The 17785-nt window shown below is 38.6% G+C and overlaps 1 protein-coding gene across 1 annotated transcript in view; it reads right to left on the bottom strand.

The window, feature by feature from the left end:
- Positions 1 to 1563: 1563 nt before the first annotated feature.
- LOC128738512 (uncharacterized) overlaps positions 1564 to 17785 on the bottom strand; it is a 92107-nt gene continuing 75885 nt past the window's right edge. The window contains exons 8-13 of the mRNA XM_053833712.1: positions 13470 to 14033; positions 12581 to 13412; positions 12321 to 12508; positions 12101 to 12252; positions 11812 to 12041; positions 1564 to 3322 (exon numbers count right to left, since the gene is read on the bottom strand). Coding sequence (XP_053689687.1) covers positions 2857 to 3322; positions 11812 to 12041; positions 12101 to 12252; positions 12321 to 12508; positions 12581 to 13412; positions 13470 to 14033 — 2432 coding nt within the window. The 3' untranslated portion in view covers positions 1564 to 2856. The remainder of the gene's footprint in view (positions 3323 to 11811; positions 12042 to 12100; positions 12253 to 12320; positions 12509 to 12580; positions 13413 to 13469; positions 14034 to 17785) is intronic.

Here is a 17785-nt window from a genome sequence, read left to right as displayed (position 1 = left end):
TTGAATGGGGGAGGGGTCATAATTCCCCTCCTAAAGAGGGGAGGGATCTCAATTCACCGTAGAAAAAATTCTTGTCTCCAAAAACATCCATTTTTATAGGAATAGATAAGTAATGTCGAATGCCACTTTGCTCCACTGACATTGTTTTATATTTTGTATTACAGAAGTCACGTTTGACACAATTCCGTCGAGTAACTCAAATGAGTCGTCTACTCAGTAAAGCAAAATTACTCTCGACTCGACAGTGATCGATACTCGGCTCAACTTACATAATAGGACTTACTATTCTGCGATTTGTAATCGGGTTTTCTCGTGTATTCCGCTGCTAAGCCATTAGTTGTCAACTGTTGGATGTTGAAACTTGTACCTACTCTCTTCTCTGTACGAGACTTCGTCACGTCCGACAACCGTGCTAGTAGTCTGAGTCGATATTAGGACCCCAACAATACATTACATCGATGACATCTGAAAATTGTTGACCATCAATTAGGACATGACCAACCTGAAGAGTAAATTTCTGCATTTCATTTTCGCTTGAACTCCGTTTCGTCTCTTGCCATTCCATCTTTCTTCTTCTTTTAGCCGCTGACAATCAATTAGTATTCGTCAAACCTTAGTTCCGTGATATTGGCCGGACTCCCGTTGTTGGCAACCACACTGACGCCATTGTCGCTGTACCACTATTTGCTTAAAATTGAATAGTGACCACTGAGCTTGCCCAGTCGATCCAGAAAAGGAAATGAAACTTATGTTGCTCATTAATACACTCTTTTTGATAGATTTCCTAGTTTACGGTTGCGAAACTTGCTTGCTTTGTCACCCCTTTTTTACAGTAAGTACAGTACCTTCCTTTTTAGCTTTCTGGAAAATAAATTGCAAACACGCTCCTCACAAAGTGAGGATTTCAAAACACCTTCGATGGCTTGCGCAATCGGAAGCACTTTCGGACGGAATTACATAACTTCCTGCTCAGTAGCAGCAGCACTGGTTTAATCGAGGGGGGATGACGCGAAAGTGCGCGTAAATCTGGACCAATTAGCGACAGAAATTGCTTGCCTAATACTCTACTGAAAAGTTAAGGAGTTTAGTTACAATAACTGAAACAATCGGAAATAACAACTTTGATTTTATTTTCGCACCATGCTTGGTAGAAATCACGCCTAAATTGAAGGGACGCCGTAAATTAATGTAGTCATTATGCTTTTCATGGTATCCAACAGCGTACTAATTAAGCCACTTTACTGCGACTACTGCAAATTTGGTTTGGGTTTAGGATGTGGTGTGATGCCAGTATGTGCTGTTCAGATATTAAATTTATTTGATGAAAAAAAAAAACAATGTCACTAGGTATTCCTGTTTTATCGACCATTTTGTAAGGAACCTGTTCAAAAGCCATTCGTTTTAAAATGAATGACGCCGCTTGGGGCAGGTAAGTGTTTTAAGAGACGATCACGTTTAATGTAACTTGTTTCAGCTGTGTGCCCCTCTGGACTTTCTTTCTTCAGTGTTCAAATGTCACTACTAAAACTTAGTTGTCCCATTAAAATGATATTACTTCCTTGATTAATGGCTAACTTTTATTCATATATATGTACTTCTATTGGGTGTTTATTTCACCGAAATTAAATGGTAAGGGTTACGAACATATTTTTTTTTACAATTCAGACGCTATCATATAAAAACAACCTTTAGCATTAGCTGTACACAGAAGGTGGCTTTGTTCCTTCGGATGCATATTTCAAAGGTTAGAAATTATGTGCAAAGTTTTGGAAAATACTATTGTACAGTTCTTGGGTAGGCTCTATTTACAATAAGATTGTCGTCGCATGTTTTTGTGTTACGCTACCTTATTAGGGAGATAACTTGGTATAACTTGATCCTAACATAGATGAGGAGTATTATTGCCAGATTCATTGCTTTACACGAGTATAAACTAAGCGGCAAATATTTTCAGAGATTGAAACGGTTGACTAAATTCATTGAAATATCAGCTGAAAACACTATTGCGCGTTCATTCGGATTACTGGTCTTGGGTTTTGTGTTAATTCTATTGTAGATTTATCAATAACATTCCTTTACGTTAACATGAAATTATATACTGTACCAGATTAGAATGGCTTAGCTAAAACTTAGAAAATAACAAAACAATACAGTAAAACAAAAACCGCCAAACCGTGAACCTCGGAGTCGGTTCGCGGTCGGTGTGTGGCTTTCTTTAGATGAAATTTGCGGCACCCCGACGGATTGGTCCCAAACATCGTGCTTGGAAACCTCCAGCAGCAAGGTCACGTTTGATACCATTACCTTATTACGGTTTATCAATATATTTACATCAACAGTAAGTGGAACAATTACATCCCTAATCGTTTGTGTGGTATGTGGTATGACTTTTAGCTCCCTGACGATGTGGATAGAGTAATTGTAATTCGTTAACGATTGTATAACGTAAACATAAATGGAGCCCAGGATTTTTGCTACAATTTTCCGCACGTTTTTGGACACAGAAAAATGAAGTGAAACTTACCCAAAAAGTCAGCCGAAGTTGGGTTTGCTTCCATTTATGTTCACTTATTAAGAGTACTTACGTAGTACAGATTACAGAAGTGGCAGATTGATTAGAACACGCATAAAAGATTTTTAAAATAGCACTAATTAAAATGGTTGTTAAAACAGTTTCACTTTACTTTTTCGTACAAATTTCAATCGAATATCGTTCGAGCACACCACAAACAACAAAACTCACTCACTTTTGACACGCACCTCATAAACTCACGGCATGCTACCATCGAACATAAACCTCTCAACCGTTCAGCGAACCATTCATCCATCGCTTGCACCCACCACCTAACCGTCAAACTATTTCTTATCCTTATTGTAGTCGACGAAAACTCGCACCACCTCGCCGGAGTACTTCCGCTGGGTCGGCGTGAAGTACAGATCGGACGATTCGGCGGGCATGTGACCACCGGAAGAACCGTGCTGCTGCTGCTGCTGGTGCTGCTGCGGTGGTTGACTAGCTTGCTGGTAATGCATTCCGTTGCCATTGCCGGTTATCGAGCTGGTCGCGTAGTGGGCACCATTGTTGCCGGCCGGGTTGTGGCTGGGCGTGCGCTTCTGGCCGCGCCGATCGTGCGTGTAGTACTCGGAACCGGGTCGCTGCATCGACTGGTGCTGTTGCTGATGCTGATGCTGATGCTGCTGCTGCTGCTGATCCTGGTGCATCGGGCGGGGCAGCGAATAGGCGCGGTCGGCGTACGAAGAGGACGATCGGTCCTGTCCGCCACGGGAGTCGTGTCTGGTACGGGGCTGCATGGAACCATTTCTGGAAAGGAAATGAAGTTCAGAATAATCAATAAAAGTACTTATACTTGGATTTTCAATGTTGTGCTCAAATTAAAAAATTTTCTAGAGTAGCTACTAGAAACTTTTCTTAAAAATGGCGATTTCAGGTCCTGGACAAGTTCCTTCGAAATCCGTTATATGCTTGAAACAAAAAAAAATGAAACTTGTCCGCGGCCTGGATCCGACCATATGGCCACTGAGAAACACGTTTAAAACTACCTATATAATCTTTACAAGAAACTTTTTCAATCAAATAATCTGTCAAATGAGTAGAGTTTATAAGTCATAAAAGGGCTGATGGGATTTTAAGATTCGTTTTTATTGTTTACTAGCTGACCCGACAAACTTCGTATTGCCACAAATTAAACTGTGTTGTACATAAATCGTGAATCTCGGATGACCTTTGTCACAATCTCGAGTTTTGCAAGTTTCTGAGGAGTTCATGGGTGTTTTAATATACAAATTTTCCTCACAGTAAAGTAGAAAACAACTCCCCCCATCGCTCGCATCCCCGGCATGTATATTACATAGTTAAGACTGCGTAGAACCGAACAAGTACATTTAAGTCATCTTGGCTTTTATGTCAACTATGAATTTATGGGCAGAGTTGCTTCGACCTCTTCAGATTCGAGAGTTTGATACGACAGAGGCCTCGAATTTACCATATATTTCGCCTCCACGATTAGTGTCTGCAATCGCTCATTATCCATTGGGATATGCGACGGCTATAGCCGTCTTGACTAATTGTACTAAGTCTTCCCAGGTCCCGCCCATGTGCGATACTCCCGGTAGCATATAATTTCACTTAGTGTTGACAATCTTGGAAATTGTGGATATTCCCTGGTTTATCTGGTGTTGCAGTAATCACTCAGTTCCTTAGAAATTAATGCCATTATCACCCCCGACGGCTCACAAAACGACAAACGCGAAAGATTCATGCTTCTGTTGATAGCGTACAGGCGATCTCCAGGTGGACGGATCGTACCGTCGAGAGCAGTCCAAAATAGCCCTGTGCTAGTGAAGGGTCTTTCATGGTGTGCCCGGAGCTTTGCAGTAAATGAAATCGTAGTTGATCTACTTAATTACCAAGCGAAGCTGACTCGTCTCGTTGATAACGACTTCCGCATTTCCATTCGCACTAGCAGCGATGGTAACGGTTTACTAGGAATTCCGTAACACTGAAGGAATCTCGGAAGGTTCAAAATCGTACTTCGTCAGCGAAATTTTTCACGGTCCGGATCCTGCCGTTGTGCGAGACAACAAACTGCGATCGTGCAACATGGGCAGCTGTCTAGACAGCTTAGTGGTGTAGTTGGTTAAACATCACACTCGACCAGAGATTGAGAGCTGTGAGTTCGACTCTCACCTTCGCTAAGTCTATATTTTTGAACTAATATCAATTTTTCAGTTTACCGGAATCTACATTTTTAGCATTAAGCATTTATTCTTCCCCAACACCAATTTAAAATTAATTTCCAATTAAAAATTTCAAAGAAAAATCGGAAAAGTATCTGCTCTTAGTAATGTGGAATTTTTTTGACGTAGGACTACGTCTTTGTTTACTATACCGGGACTGGGTAGCACTTTGGGAAAAAGAAAATAGAAGTGTAACGTTCGAATGAAAGATTTCAAATGCTAATAACTACTAAACTACTAAACGAAACTGAACAATTTATATGTCGTTGGATAGATAAAATGACCAGCAATTTTATGGAGGGGTAAGAGAGCAATTTTAAGGAGGGCGTAAGAGGGGGGGGGGGGCTCCCATAAAAATAGAAGACAAATTTCCTCATAACTCGAGCACTAATCAAGCAAATGGAACCAAATTTACCATGTAGGCATTTTTGGTGGCATGAATTTATTTCATGATGGTTTGAGATCCCTAGGATAGGAGAATAAGGACTATCATACAAATAAAACAGAAATTTCTGCGTATGTGCCATATTTTCTGCTATGTAACAAGCGGTAAGCTGTGAAAGTAAACTAGTAAAACCTTCTCGGAGAGTTTTTGTTCCCATTCATGTCAAAAGAAAAGCACGTTCGAATGGCACGTCATATTTACGAAGAGCGTCCTTTGACTCTAATTGGTTATTTATAACCAATGGCCCTTTTAAAGACCACAAGCGAGTTAAAGTTAGATTATTGAAACATGTCAAGCTACGCATAATCATATTTAATACAATAAACTGTGGGCTGGTCATTCATGACTATTTCAACCTTTATGATGCACACATTTGATTTTAAAAGAAATCTCTATGTCTCAAAGGTTGTAGGCGTTTCAAAGTGTCCTTGCATTCAATGAAGAATAACATCTGAATATTTCGCTCTTCTCTGTTAAACATTCACTTAAACAATGGCACTCACAGGTTCTTATAAACATACATTTGCAAGAAATGCAATTAACATTAGTCTTTGATCTAATGATCTGACATAGTCCTACGTCACCCTTTCGTACAACCCTTAGGGCTGTATACCTTGTAGTTTTTAAATATTTTTTTTCTTGTTTGTCAATTTTTAATCTTTTAAAAACATTTTTATTGTTTCTGTGCGGTAACTCGTCTCCTGGTGGTCCGGAAGAAAAAAAAACGTAAAGAGGCATGGGAGACAAAAGGTGACAAAACATGGACAAACGGAATATAAAAAGAGGGAAAACGTGACAGAGAAAAAGAAGAAAAATTGGCATGAAAAAAAACGAAAAATAAATCTTGACAGAATGTGAGGGGAATAGTGAAAAAATAATGGACGAATAAAAGAGGATACGAGTCAAAAACAGAATAAACGGAAGAATGGAAGATAAAAAAAGAAGAAAGAGCATGGAAACTAAGAAACGTGACCAAAAAGAGAAAAACCGAGAGAAAATGTGAAAACGGAAAACAAACGGGATAAAACGGAAGAAAAATAGAATAGAAGAGAGAAATAGAGGAAAGCATGACATAATAAAAAGGTAGAATGGAACAGGCGAAAACGAATCAATGCAAAAGGAGTCAACGAGACAGAAAACAAAAAGCAAACCTGAAAATGAGGAAAATTAGAAGAAAAAAAGCAAAAAACGGATCAGAATAGAGAAAAACAAAAGCAAAATCAGGACTGAAAAATGTGAAAAACGAGACAGGAAAAGAGAAACAGTAGGCAGAAAAAAGGAAAACCAAGAAGAATTTGTCTTAGTGGACAAATAGAGGGAAGATAATTAAGAAAAAGTTGGAAACCGGAACAGAAAACAAGCGAAATCAAAAGGGAAAAGAAGACTAGTGAGACGAAAAAAAAAGAAAACCGATAAAGGAAACAAGGAAGACGGGAAAAGAGGTCAAACAAGATATAAAAGGAGAAAGATAGGACAAAATGGTATGACGAAATAGGATAGAAAAAGAAGAAAAGCAGAAAAACGGACCAAAAAAAATGAGAAAGAAAAAGACGGAAAAACGGGCGATAAAAAGAAAAAGGGGTCCTCTAAAAGAGAAAAAACGAAGCAGGTAGAGGCGAAAATCGAGAAGGAAAAGAGATCAGAAGACGAAAATCGGAAATTTTAAAAAAATGAGTGAAAAGCAAGGGAAAATAGAACCAAAAATAAAAGAAAATGACACACTTTCAGTCTATTTTTTTCTTAGACTGTGAAGAATTTTTGCGAGTGTGTATTTAGCTTTAAGCCACGGTCGTCGCTCTCACCCGTTATTGCAATCCGAGCAGCTGATACCGATCGTTCGCGAGGAATCGCACTCTTACCCGCGTGAGTAAGCGAGGACGCAAGATGAACAAGAAAAGAAAAAGTAATGCAAAATCATTATCTATACCTACCAGTGTGCCGCTATGGCTAGTGGCTGTTCGCAAGTGGTTGGCCTTGTGAACGGGCTGTGCAGAAAGACGGTACGAGGCTGTGCGCTCGCGAGTGTGTAGGTAGCAGAATGTGTGCGCACAGCACCGGCGGTTAGTTGCCGTACGCTTGCGTCAGTGACGTAAGCGTTGGATGCTATCTTCTAATAAAATAAGTTGCTTTCTAGTCCCCAGGAGGATGCGAGCAATTGCGGAGTCTTGGTCTTCGTTCAGAAAGGCGTAGCTTAACTCAAGACTTAGCTGATCCGCTGAGCGACGTATGCGAAGGAAATTTTTGTGTTCGAAAAGGTAAATTTATGCTAATTTCGTCATCATCGTAAAGCATTTCACGGTCAATCAGTCCTTATCATGGCTAAAATCAAAATTTGTGGTTGGAGAATAAAAGAATTTTCCAACGAATCGGAAAGCCCACATCAAACTTGCTCGTTCATCGAAAAACTAGGTTTGTACAAAACCAACGGTTGAAAGCCCCGTCAAATAGTAAATAAATAAATAGGTTTGTACAAACTCATTCATCATCGCCAAGCACTTCAATATACATTATTTTTTATCTGCCGTGATCAGTGCTTTCGAAAATTCATTTATTGTTGTTAATGCCCTATTATTACAGAGTACATTCTACATTTGGTTAGTGATATTCGGAGTTCGGACAAGTGGTATTCTAGCTAGTGTGATTAAACCATTTAGCAAAACTCTCAACTCTCAACAAAAAATTTAATTATTCGAACAAGTTTTAGGCAGAAAAGCCAAAATGTATTTGAATCGTGAAGTGAAGTGCTCAGACATATATAGATTTGAATTTTTGCTGGAAAAGGGGCTTGAAATAGTACTGAAATTTTGGAAAGGGAGGAAGTGTCTGATGCAAAGAATGATTAATTGGATGAACTGGCAAGTTTCGATACAGACCAAAAATAAATTGGGTTGTGCAATGACAAGCGGAGCTCCCACCCACGCTCTTTCGGTTGGTACCCGAATGTTTTACTCAGTAAACTACTGCCTTATATTAGGTAGTCTAATATCCAGTTTTTTTCGCGAAATTAACATTTTTTGATTACCTATGCATTACGACATTTACATTTTTATGCAGTGGCTTTGCGTAGTTTAGCGACTTGTCCATCACGGAATCCATTGCGGATCTTACTGCGAACCGCATCGTCAACACTGTGTCTTATTACGACGTTTATCAAAGCTGGAAGTACCGTTGGTCATTTTTAACTATTAAATTCCAAGCGGCAACGAACAATAAGTGTGTACACTCTGTACAACTAAACGGAAAGAGGAGGTTATTGCTTAAAAATAGTTTCAGTTATAAATTAAATGTGAAGTTTATTTTCATGCCTAACTTAACTTTAATTTCAAGGCCATACTCAATTCTAATTTCATGTACAATTTCCGCGTTGACTTCAGTTCCAATTTTAACTCTGGTTTTCAGTCTAATTCCAAATATAATTTTAATTCCTACTTTAACTTCAGTTTCAAATCTAAATTCATGTCCATTGCCAAGTCTAATTTCAAATTCAATTTTAACTTTGATTTTAAGTCCAGCTTCAAGTATAATTTCATGTCCGATTTCAAATTCAGTTTTAAGTCCAATGTAAAACCAATTTCGATTCGTTTCCAATTGAAAACTCTAAATAAAAATCGAAAATTATCTTCTGTTAGTACCATGGAAATTTTTCGAAACATGTATTTTTTCTTGTTTGTCAATTTCTAATCTTTTAACGGTAACATTTTTTGTTGTTCCCGAGCGGTAATTCGTCTCCTGGTGGTCCTGGAGAAAAAAATGACGGAAAGGAGCCCGGAAGAAAAATTGTGACAAAAACTGTACAAACGGAAATGGAAGAATGAAGAGAAATGACTGGACAGAGAGAAGATAAAAAACAGAATAGAAAAGGAGGAAAAGAAAACGAGAAAATATGGGAGCAGGAAAATAAAGAAACGTAAACAAAAAAGAGGAAAACAGAGATAAAATGTAAAGACGAAAGACAAACGTGATTAAAAGGAAAAGAAAAATAGAATAGAATAGAGAAATAGAGGAAAGCAGGACATAATAAGGGGTCAAGCGGAACAGGCAAAAACGAATAAATACAAAAGAAGTCAACGAAGCTGAAAACAAAAAGTGACACTGGACAAAAGAAAAACAGGCCTGAAAATGACGAAAATTAGAAGAAAAGCAAAAACGGAAGGAAATTCGGAACTGAAAAATGTGAAAAACGAGACAGGAAAAGTGAGAAACAGCAGGCAGGCAGAAAGGAAAACCAAGAAGACAAATTAGAGGAGACAAATAGAGAGAAGGTGAGTAAGAAAAAGTGGGAAACCGGAAATGAAATGAAAAGAGAAAAGAAGACTAGTCAGACGAAAAAAAAACGGATAGAGGAAACGAGGAAAACGGAAAAAGAGGTCAAAATAAGGGAGAAAAAGACGGAAAACGGGAGATAAAAAGGAAAACCGGTGCGGAAAGGGAAAAACGTGTGCCAAAAAAAGAAAAAACGGGACATCTAAAAGAGATAAACGAAGCAGGTGGGGACGAAAATCGAGAAGGAAAAGAGATAAAAAGACGAAAATAGGAAACGAAAAAAGGTAAGAGAAAACAAGAGAGGAAATTTAAAAAATGAATGAAAAACATGACCAAAAGTAAGAAAAAATGGAACAGTAAATGACGAAAAACAGAACAATGAAATAGAAAACACGGAAAGAAATGAAAGAAGTACGAGAGAACAAGAGGAAAACGGAAGAAAAAAAGAAAAGAACAGCAGGGAAAAAAGAAAACACCAAACAAAAAGTAAAGAAATGAAACTCGAAAAGAGGAACGGTAAAACGAGTGAGATTTCAAGTAAAAATTTGTGTCTGAACAAGTCTAATTTAATATGCGATGTCAAGTTCACTTTCAACTTCAAGTGCATGTCCGATTTTATCCCGGCATTTTATATTCGGAACTCCAAGTCTAAATTAATTTAAAATTTTAAGTCAAATTGAAAACATCGCATTTCAAGTCCAATTTCTAGTAGAATTTAAATTCTAATTTGAAGCCTTATTTCAAATATTATTCCAAGCCTAATTTTAATCCAATTTCTAAGGCCAATTGCACTTCAAAGTCCAGAGTTTTCAACATAATCAGCCAGTATTTTTCTGATGAGTAATAGGGTATGTTGCTGCTTCGTCGTAATTTCCTATTCCCGTCCTATCCAACACAAATTATTAAAAATATGAGGGTTTTTTAGGACACACAATGCAAAATTAGTATTTCCGCCATATTTTAGTTTGTTGACTATCATACACGATCAATCAAAGTGAGCTGAAATCTATTTAAATATTTTTTTCGTTAAAGAATTCCTAGCAGCCAAATTTCCTACGTTTTTCCGTACGACGAAGAAGAAAATGTCGACTAATCGTTTCAATTTTCGTCATTCACAAAATGAAAATAACTCACGCAACGCATTGTCGATATTCCGCAGCCGGAAAAACTTGCATGTCCAACAGAAATTTTTGCAGAATAACATTTGTCATGCCGTCCTACACAAATACATGCACGCTAATTTCATATACATTGTTGTGATTTTTGGTTCGGACGATGAAAAATTTTGATGGACGAATTTTAAAACGGTACGACGAATTTAAGAAATAAAGTCAGTTGCTTAATTTCAATAAAATGCATTAATAATCGCTTTTTAGTGAATTCATAGCGCATGGATCGGAAGGTAAGTGAGTTTGGGTCAAATCAGCATAAGAACTTTTGGAGTACTCATCAAATCCATCCAAAAACTGATGAAAATCAGAGTGGCTTTACTTACTACGACGGGAATTAGAATTAAACCCTAATAGATTCGCCATCCTATGCTTACTCGATTTTCCGGGCCAAAACATTCTTCCAACAGCACTGGTGCACGCAAGTGACAAGAAGGGAAGTCCAAATATGCACCACAATAACGGAATGCCTGAACGGCTTTTAATCAAACTTGGCATACATGTTCCTTGATATAAGGGAATCGGTACAGGTGAGATGTCAAAAAAGGTGGGTTAGATGAGAAAAAAGAAGTTTGTTGCTCTGGATTTTCGCATCAATAACAAATATACATTTGACACGGAGACAAACCCTTTTCCCGATTCACAAAAGGCAATTTCACTAAAAAAGGCAATCTACAGGGCCTGGGAGAAGAAGTAGGTTCAAATCCGTTTAGAATTGGCTCCGATTATAGCTTGCTTTGATCCGCGGATTCTCCAGCTAAAATTATCTCTCTTTAAGGTTGCCTTTAAAGGTCCGGTTAAGGTGCTCAATCCTAAGTCACAAAATCGGCCAAAACTAATTTGAAAACATGAAGTTAGAAAGTTATATTTCACCCACCATATTCGCCAGATTGTATCTTTTAATTACTGCTGGTATGTTCTTTTGCAAAGGGTCTGTCTGATTTTAAATTTGCATCAAATGAGGGTACACAAAAGTTTTCTACCCACAATATTCCCCAGTTTGGTGAAGTTTTATTCCCAAGTCCGTCACAAATGAGCAATTGCTCTTATAAATTGAACTGTACTTTTGCAAGTGGACGAGAATCCCGATTCAAGTTTAAGCAAAATGTAAATCATTGGATTTCATGGTCCGCTTGGTGAAAAATATGACAATATTTTCTCCCAAAATGCACCCACCTGTGATCTCCGTTCCGGTGCATGCCGTCGGTTCGATCGATTTCGTAGTACTGCGATTTGTTCGGCGAATGCGACATCTGCAGTGTCGTCTGTTGGCTGTTTCCGTTGCTGTAACCGCGATCCGAACGATGCTTGCCGTGGTGTACCTTCATGTCACTTTCGAAATTGTCAAACGCGTAGTTCGTATTCGAGGAGTAGTCCTTCCAGGCCGAATTCGGAATTAACTGATCCTGAAATAAATTGTTATTCGGTCATATTCGCAGTGCGTTTAAAGTGCCATCTAAATTACCCTCATTTGTTTCGTCTTTCGCGTTTTGTAGATGGTACAGCTGGCCTGTACAATGGCGATGAACACCAACGCGGCTATGCATCCCAAAATGGTGTACAACCTTGTACCGGCCTTTTCAAAGAATGAAGGCTCATTATTGATCGGTTGTTTATCTACAAAGCAACAGATCATAAAGTCAATCAGTGATATCTTCAAACCAACAAGCGCCAAATAAACTTACACTCCAATGCGGTAAATTCCAAGAACTCGGGATCGACTGATAGTGCACCAATCTTTCCCGATGATAAATTGTTTTGAATCAAATGCTGAATTGTCTGCTCCAGCTTAGCTGGATCATCGACTAGGTTGCTTTCTATACCGTCCTTGTTCAGCAAAATGTTCATATTAACCACGACTCCACTTGGATCCCTGTAAGTTTCATAAAACACCTTTTTAATTATTCAACTCTACCACATGGCACCTCAAAATTTGAAATCTTACGTTTCAAAGTTCACCACATCGGTTTTGTAGAAACCGCCCACACCCTTCAGCATTCCGTTGAAGTTGTCGGTGATCGATTTCGTAAGGTCACTGTACTCCGGTGTACCCATTTCCGGAATTTTGAATGCCGCAGCCAGATTGGTCAGCTTAAACGCTGCCCCATAAGCGACACGTTCCGGAGCAGGGGTAGTAATGGTGTTGAACAAATTCTCAAACAGTTGCGGACACGATTTGACGCAAACACGGGTATCCGTTACGACCGGTGTTGAATCGTGCTTGCGGATCTTTTTGTTCACCGAATTGAAGATTCCTCCGTTCAGCGGGAACATTAAATACAGACACTGTTCCTCCGTGAAGGCTAAATCACTTTCATCACTAGTGTCTCGCTTTCGGCTAAAGTCAAGAATGGTTAACCCGTTGCTAATCCTACCGGATGCATTGTACAGATCCTGTCGATCGTCCAGCTTCGGTGCGGAGTATCCATTGATCCAAGTGTCCATCAGGAACGGTCTACCCGTCTTATCGACCCAACCGATAACAGCATCCGTTTGGGACATCTTCTGATCATTGCTGAAGCCGATTCCCGTCCACGTTCCGGTGTTATTGGTCTCAATGTGGAACGTGACGGCATCACCCTTACCGACCACATGCCAGCTAGCGAAATATTCACAATTGAACTTTTCTGGCTCGCAATTACGAGGGAACTTCCAGAAACCATGACATTCGTTGTCCAACTCGTGACTCTTCGGTCCAGCCGGTACAATCACACCATCTGCTATTCTTTCGCCTTCCGTTCCATTGGCGGCCTGCAACGGTTCGAGCATCTTTTCCTCTGGAATTAAGCGTTGTGGTTTAGTCTAGCATTTGGTGTTGAGGTTTTCCGACTTACCTAAGAAATTGACTTGCGTTACACCTCGCTGCATCCGGTGGCCGTGGTACTTGAGCTCGTCGCGCATATAGAAATCTTGCACACTGGCCATGTCCTTCTCCAAGCCGGATGGTGGCGAATGCACGTACGCTCCGGGTTCCTGTCCTTTAGCCCAGATGACGTGCATCAAATCATCGACAATGGCATGATCGGTTGGTTCGTCCGCCTGTAACTTCCGGCGGAACACAATCGTCGTGACGCCATCCGCCTCAAAACCACCGGCAGCCGTCAGGTCCGACTTGCCACCCCAGAACGTGTCCAACCGTGGCGTTGACCTATCGCGGGTGTAATAGTCCCACACCCGATGGTTTTCGCCACGGGCTGTTCCAATAACGATGTCCGTGCAGTCCATTGGATTGAAATCGTGCCGAGGAGTCCACGGGTTCGATTTCCGAGGCGCTGCGGGCTTTGGCTTGGCCGTGGTTTCAGCTTTAGGCTCGGGTTCCGATGCCGGTTCGGATTTTGGTTCTGGTTCGGCCTTTGGGGATGATTCAGGCTCCGGTTCGCTGGCTGGTGAGCGAGAATCTGTGGTGAAACGTAAATTAAATTGTTATCAACAGTGTCAAGAGCTTCATCTTCATTCTCCTCCACATTCCAATTCTCATTTTCATTCACATTCTCATTCTCATCCTCATCGTCTCATCCTCATCCTCATCCACATCCTTATCCTCATCCTCATCCTCATCCTCATCGTCTCATCCTCATCCTCATCCACATCCTTATCCTCATCCTCATCCTCATTCTCATCCTCATTCTCAACCTCATTCTCATCCTCATCCTCATCCTCATCCTCATCCTCATCCTCATCCTCATCCTCATCCTCATCCTCATCCTCATCCTCATCCTCATCCTCATCCTCATCCTCATCCTCATCCTCATCCTCATCCTCATCCTCATCCTCATCCTCATCCTCATCCTCATCCTCATCCTCATCCTCATCCTCATCCTCATCCTCATCCTCATCCTCATCCTCATCCTCATCCTCATCCTCATCCTCATCCTCATCCTCATCCTCATCCTCATCCTCATCCTCATCCTCATCCTCATCCTCATCCTCATCCTCATCCTCATCCTCATCCTCATCCTCATCCTCATACTCATCCTCATCCTCATCCTCATCCTCATCCTCATCCTCATCCTCATCCTCATCCTCATCCTCATCCTCATCCTCATCCTCATCCTCATCCTCATCCTCATCCTCATCCTCATCCTCATCCTCATCCTCATCCTCATCCTCATCCTCATCCTCATCCTCATCCTTATCCTCATCCTCATCCTCATCAGGGACGTAAAATGTACTGGTTGATGACAAAAATTTGAAGACATGTATCATTCTTTCTTGCTATCAGTCTTGCGACATGTTACTCGTACACAAGCACCGAAAAGATAAGCAAGAACAATGAAAACATCTCTTGGTCTACGTCTCATACACTCTTCGATATCGGGAAGAAAATGTCACCAGTCTTGGAGACACTTTTTTGTATTCTCTTTTGCTGTTGCGCACGTAAACCAAACATACAGCTTTCCCCCAAACAACATGGTTTTAAATAAGAAGGTCCCCAATACACCTTATTCTCTATCACTGCTCCATACTATTCCAACTACAAATGTAAGCAAAAAGGACATTTTGTATGAATGGTCGGCTGACATACGAAAATGTTTGCTTATTATCATGTACGTATTCGGGCTAGTCTCAACACGTGCAAGAGTCGATACAGAAGCAGTACAGGGCGATGGTATTGGTTAGCCTGACATGGTATTGCATGCTGGTAAATGTAAAGAAAAAATGTAACCGTTTCGGTCCCTGATCCTCATCCTCATCCTCACATCCTCATTCTCACATTCTCATCCTCACATACTCATCCTCACATCCTCATCCTCACATCCTCATCCTCACATCCTCATCCTCACATCCTCATCCTCACATCCTCATCCTCACATCCTCATCCTCACATCCTCATCCTCACATCCTCATCCTCACATCCTCATCCTCACATCCTCATCCTCACATCCTCATCCTCACATCCTCATCCTCACATCCTCATCCTCACATCCTCATCCTCACATCCTCATCCTCACATCCTCATCCTCACATCCTCATCCTCACATCCTCATCCTCATCCTCATCCTCATCCTCATCCTCATCCTCATCCTCATCCTCATCCTCATCCTCATCCTCATCCTCATCCTCATCCTCATCCTCATCCTCATCCTCATCCTCATCCTCATCCTCATCCTCATCCTCATCCACATCCACATCCTCATCCTCATCCTCATCCTCATCCTCATCCTCATCCTCATCCTTATCCTCATCCTCATCCTCATCCTCATCCTCATCCTCATCCTCATCCTCATCCTCATCATCATCATTTGCAAAATATGTAAATATTAATGAAATTTGCAAAAAATGGGAAATTCTATAAAAGTTGGCAAACTCAAATATATTTTCAAAGAAATTTAGAAAAATTTATAGCAATTCAAAACTTGTTATTTGTAAAATTTTCAAAAATTTGTAAAATTTTCAAAAAATTTCAAAAATTTGTAAAATTTTCAAAAATTTTCAAAAATCTGTAAAATTTTCAAAAATTTGTAAAATTTTCAAAAATTTGTAAAATTTTCAAAAATTTTCAAAAATTTGTAAAATTTTCAAAAATTTTCAAAAATTTGTAAAATTTTCAAAAATCTGTAAAATTTTCAAAAATTTGTAAAATTTTCAAAAATTTGTAAAATTTTCAAAAATTTGTAAAATTTTCAAAAATTTGTAAAATTTTCAAAAATTTGTGAAGTTTTCAAATATTTGTAAAATTTCAAAAATTTGTAAATTTGAATAATTTTTAAAAATTTGTAAAAATAGTAATGCTCCGATTTTGTCAGCTCGCGAGATTGTCTACCCCCGATTTTGTCAGCCTATAAATTTTGTTTAACGTCTTTTAAAATCTTTTCAGCCTGCTTGAAACTATTCTGATTCTCTGGGGAGAGTTTTTGAGTAAAATGATACCTTCTTGCGAGTAATTCGGAGTCAAAATTAGGGTATTTCAATAGTAAAAGTTCTATAGTTCCTAAACAAGCAAAGATAGAGGTAAACTATATTCAGCAATGTTGTGTATTTTTACTATTTGTACAACTTTGTAAAACATGAAAAAGTCATACAATAACTACAAAAACAGCTAAAACAGTAAAACTGATTTTAACGATTTTTTATTTATGAAAAATAGGATTTTTCTATCATTGCTTAAGGCATAGAAGGTTGCTGTCTTCAGCAAAATTTCTTTTAATATTATGCTGTTGAACTTTGCAAAACACATCAATGTGTTATATTGAAAATAAATTTTTTATTGCACTTTTTGGGCGGTTAATTTAAATTCCGCTGGACGATAGAACTTTCAATTTTAAGAAACTCTTTCAGAGGTTTCATAAACCTAAAACCAAGTTTTTCCGCTCATTGGCCAATGCGCACCAAAAAAAGTGCTGGTTCTGGACCAGTGTGCAATGCCCTATTTCCCTATTTCGTCAGTTTCCCCATCAGCCCAAAATTTAACATGGGGCTGACAAAATCGAAACATTTGTAAAATTTTCAAAAATCTGTAAAATTTTCAAAAATTTCAAAAACTTGTAAAATTTTTAGAAATTCAAAATTTTGTATAATTTCAAAAATTAGTAAAATTTTTCAAGTTTTTAAAATTTTCAAAAATATGTAGTTTTCAAAAATTTGTAAAATTTTTAACAATTTGTAAAATTTTCGAAAATTTGTAAAATTTTCAAATATTTGCAAAATTTTCAAAAATATGTAAAATTTTCAAAAATATGTAAAATTTTCAAAAATTAGTAAAATTTTCAAATATTTGTAAAAATTTTAAAAATTTGCAGAATTTTCAAAAATTTGTTAAATTTGTAAAATTGTTAAAAATTTATAAAATTTCCAAAAATTTGTAAAATTTGTTAATTTTCAAAACTTTGGTAAATTATGTACAAAAATATGGAAAATTTCCAATTTGTATTTTTTTTTCAAAAATTTGTTAGATTTGTTGAAATTCCCTAAGTCTTCAGTATTTAAAACTTTTTAACAATTTGCACAATATAAAATTTATCAGATGTTTAATTGTCAGGAATTTCTTCAGCAACTAGGTATTAGGAATTATCTTTAAGACTGTACTAAAATCTTAACATTACGACAAAAGTATGGAGGTCTGTCCCTAGAGGAGTGAACGACACAACGTAACAGTAAAGGTGGAAATGCAGGACATAATAAGAGGAAGAACGTAACAGACGAGAGCAAA

This window comes from Sabethes cyaneus, chromosome 2, assembly GCF_943734655.1.
Source record: "Sabethes cyaneus chromosome 2, idSabCyanKW18_F2, whole genome shotgun sequence".
Taxonomy (NCBI): Eukaryota; Metazoa; Arthropoda; class Insecta; order Diptera; family Culicidae; genus Sabethes; species Sabethes cyaneus.
Note: the sequence above shows the minus strand (reverse complement) of the source record. Positions and strands in the feature narration are given on the sequence as shown.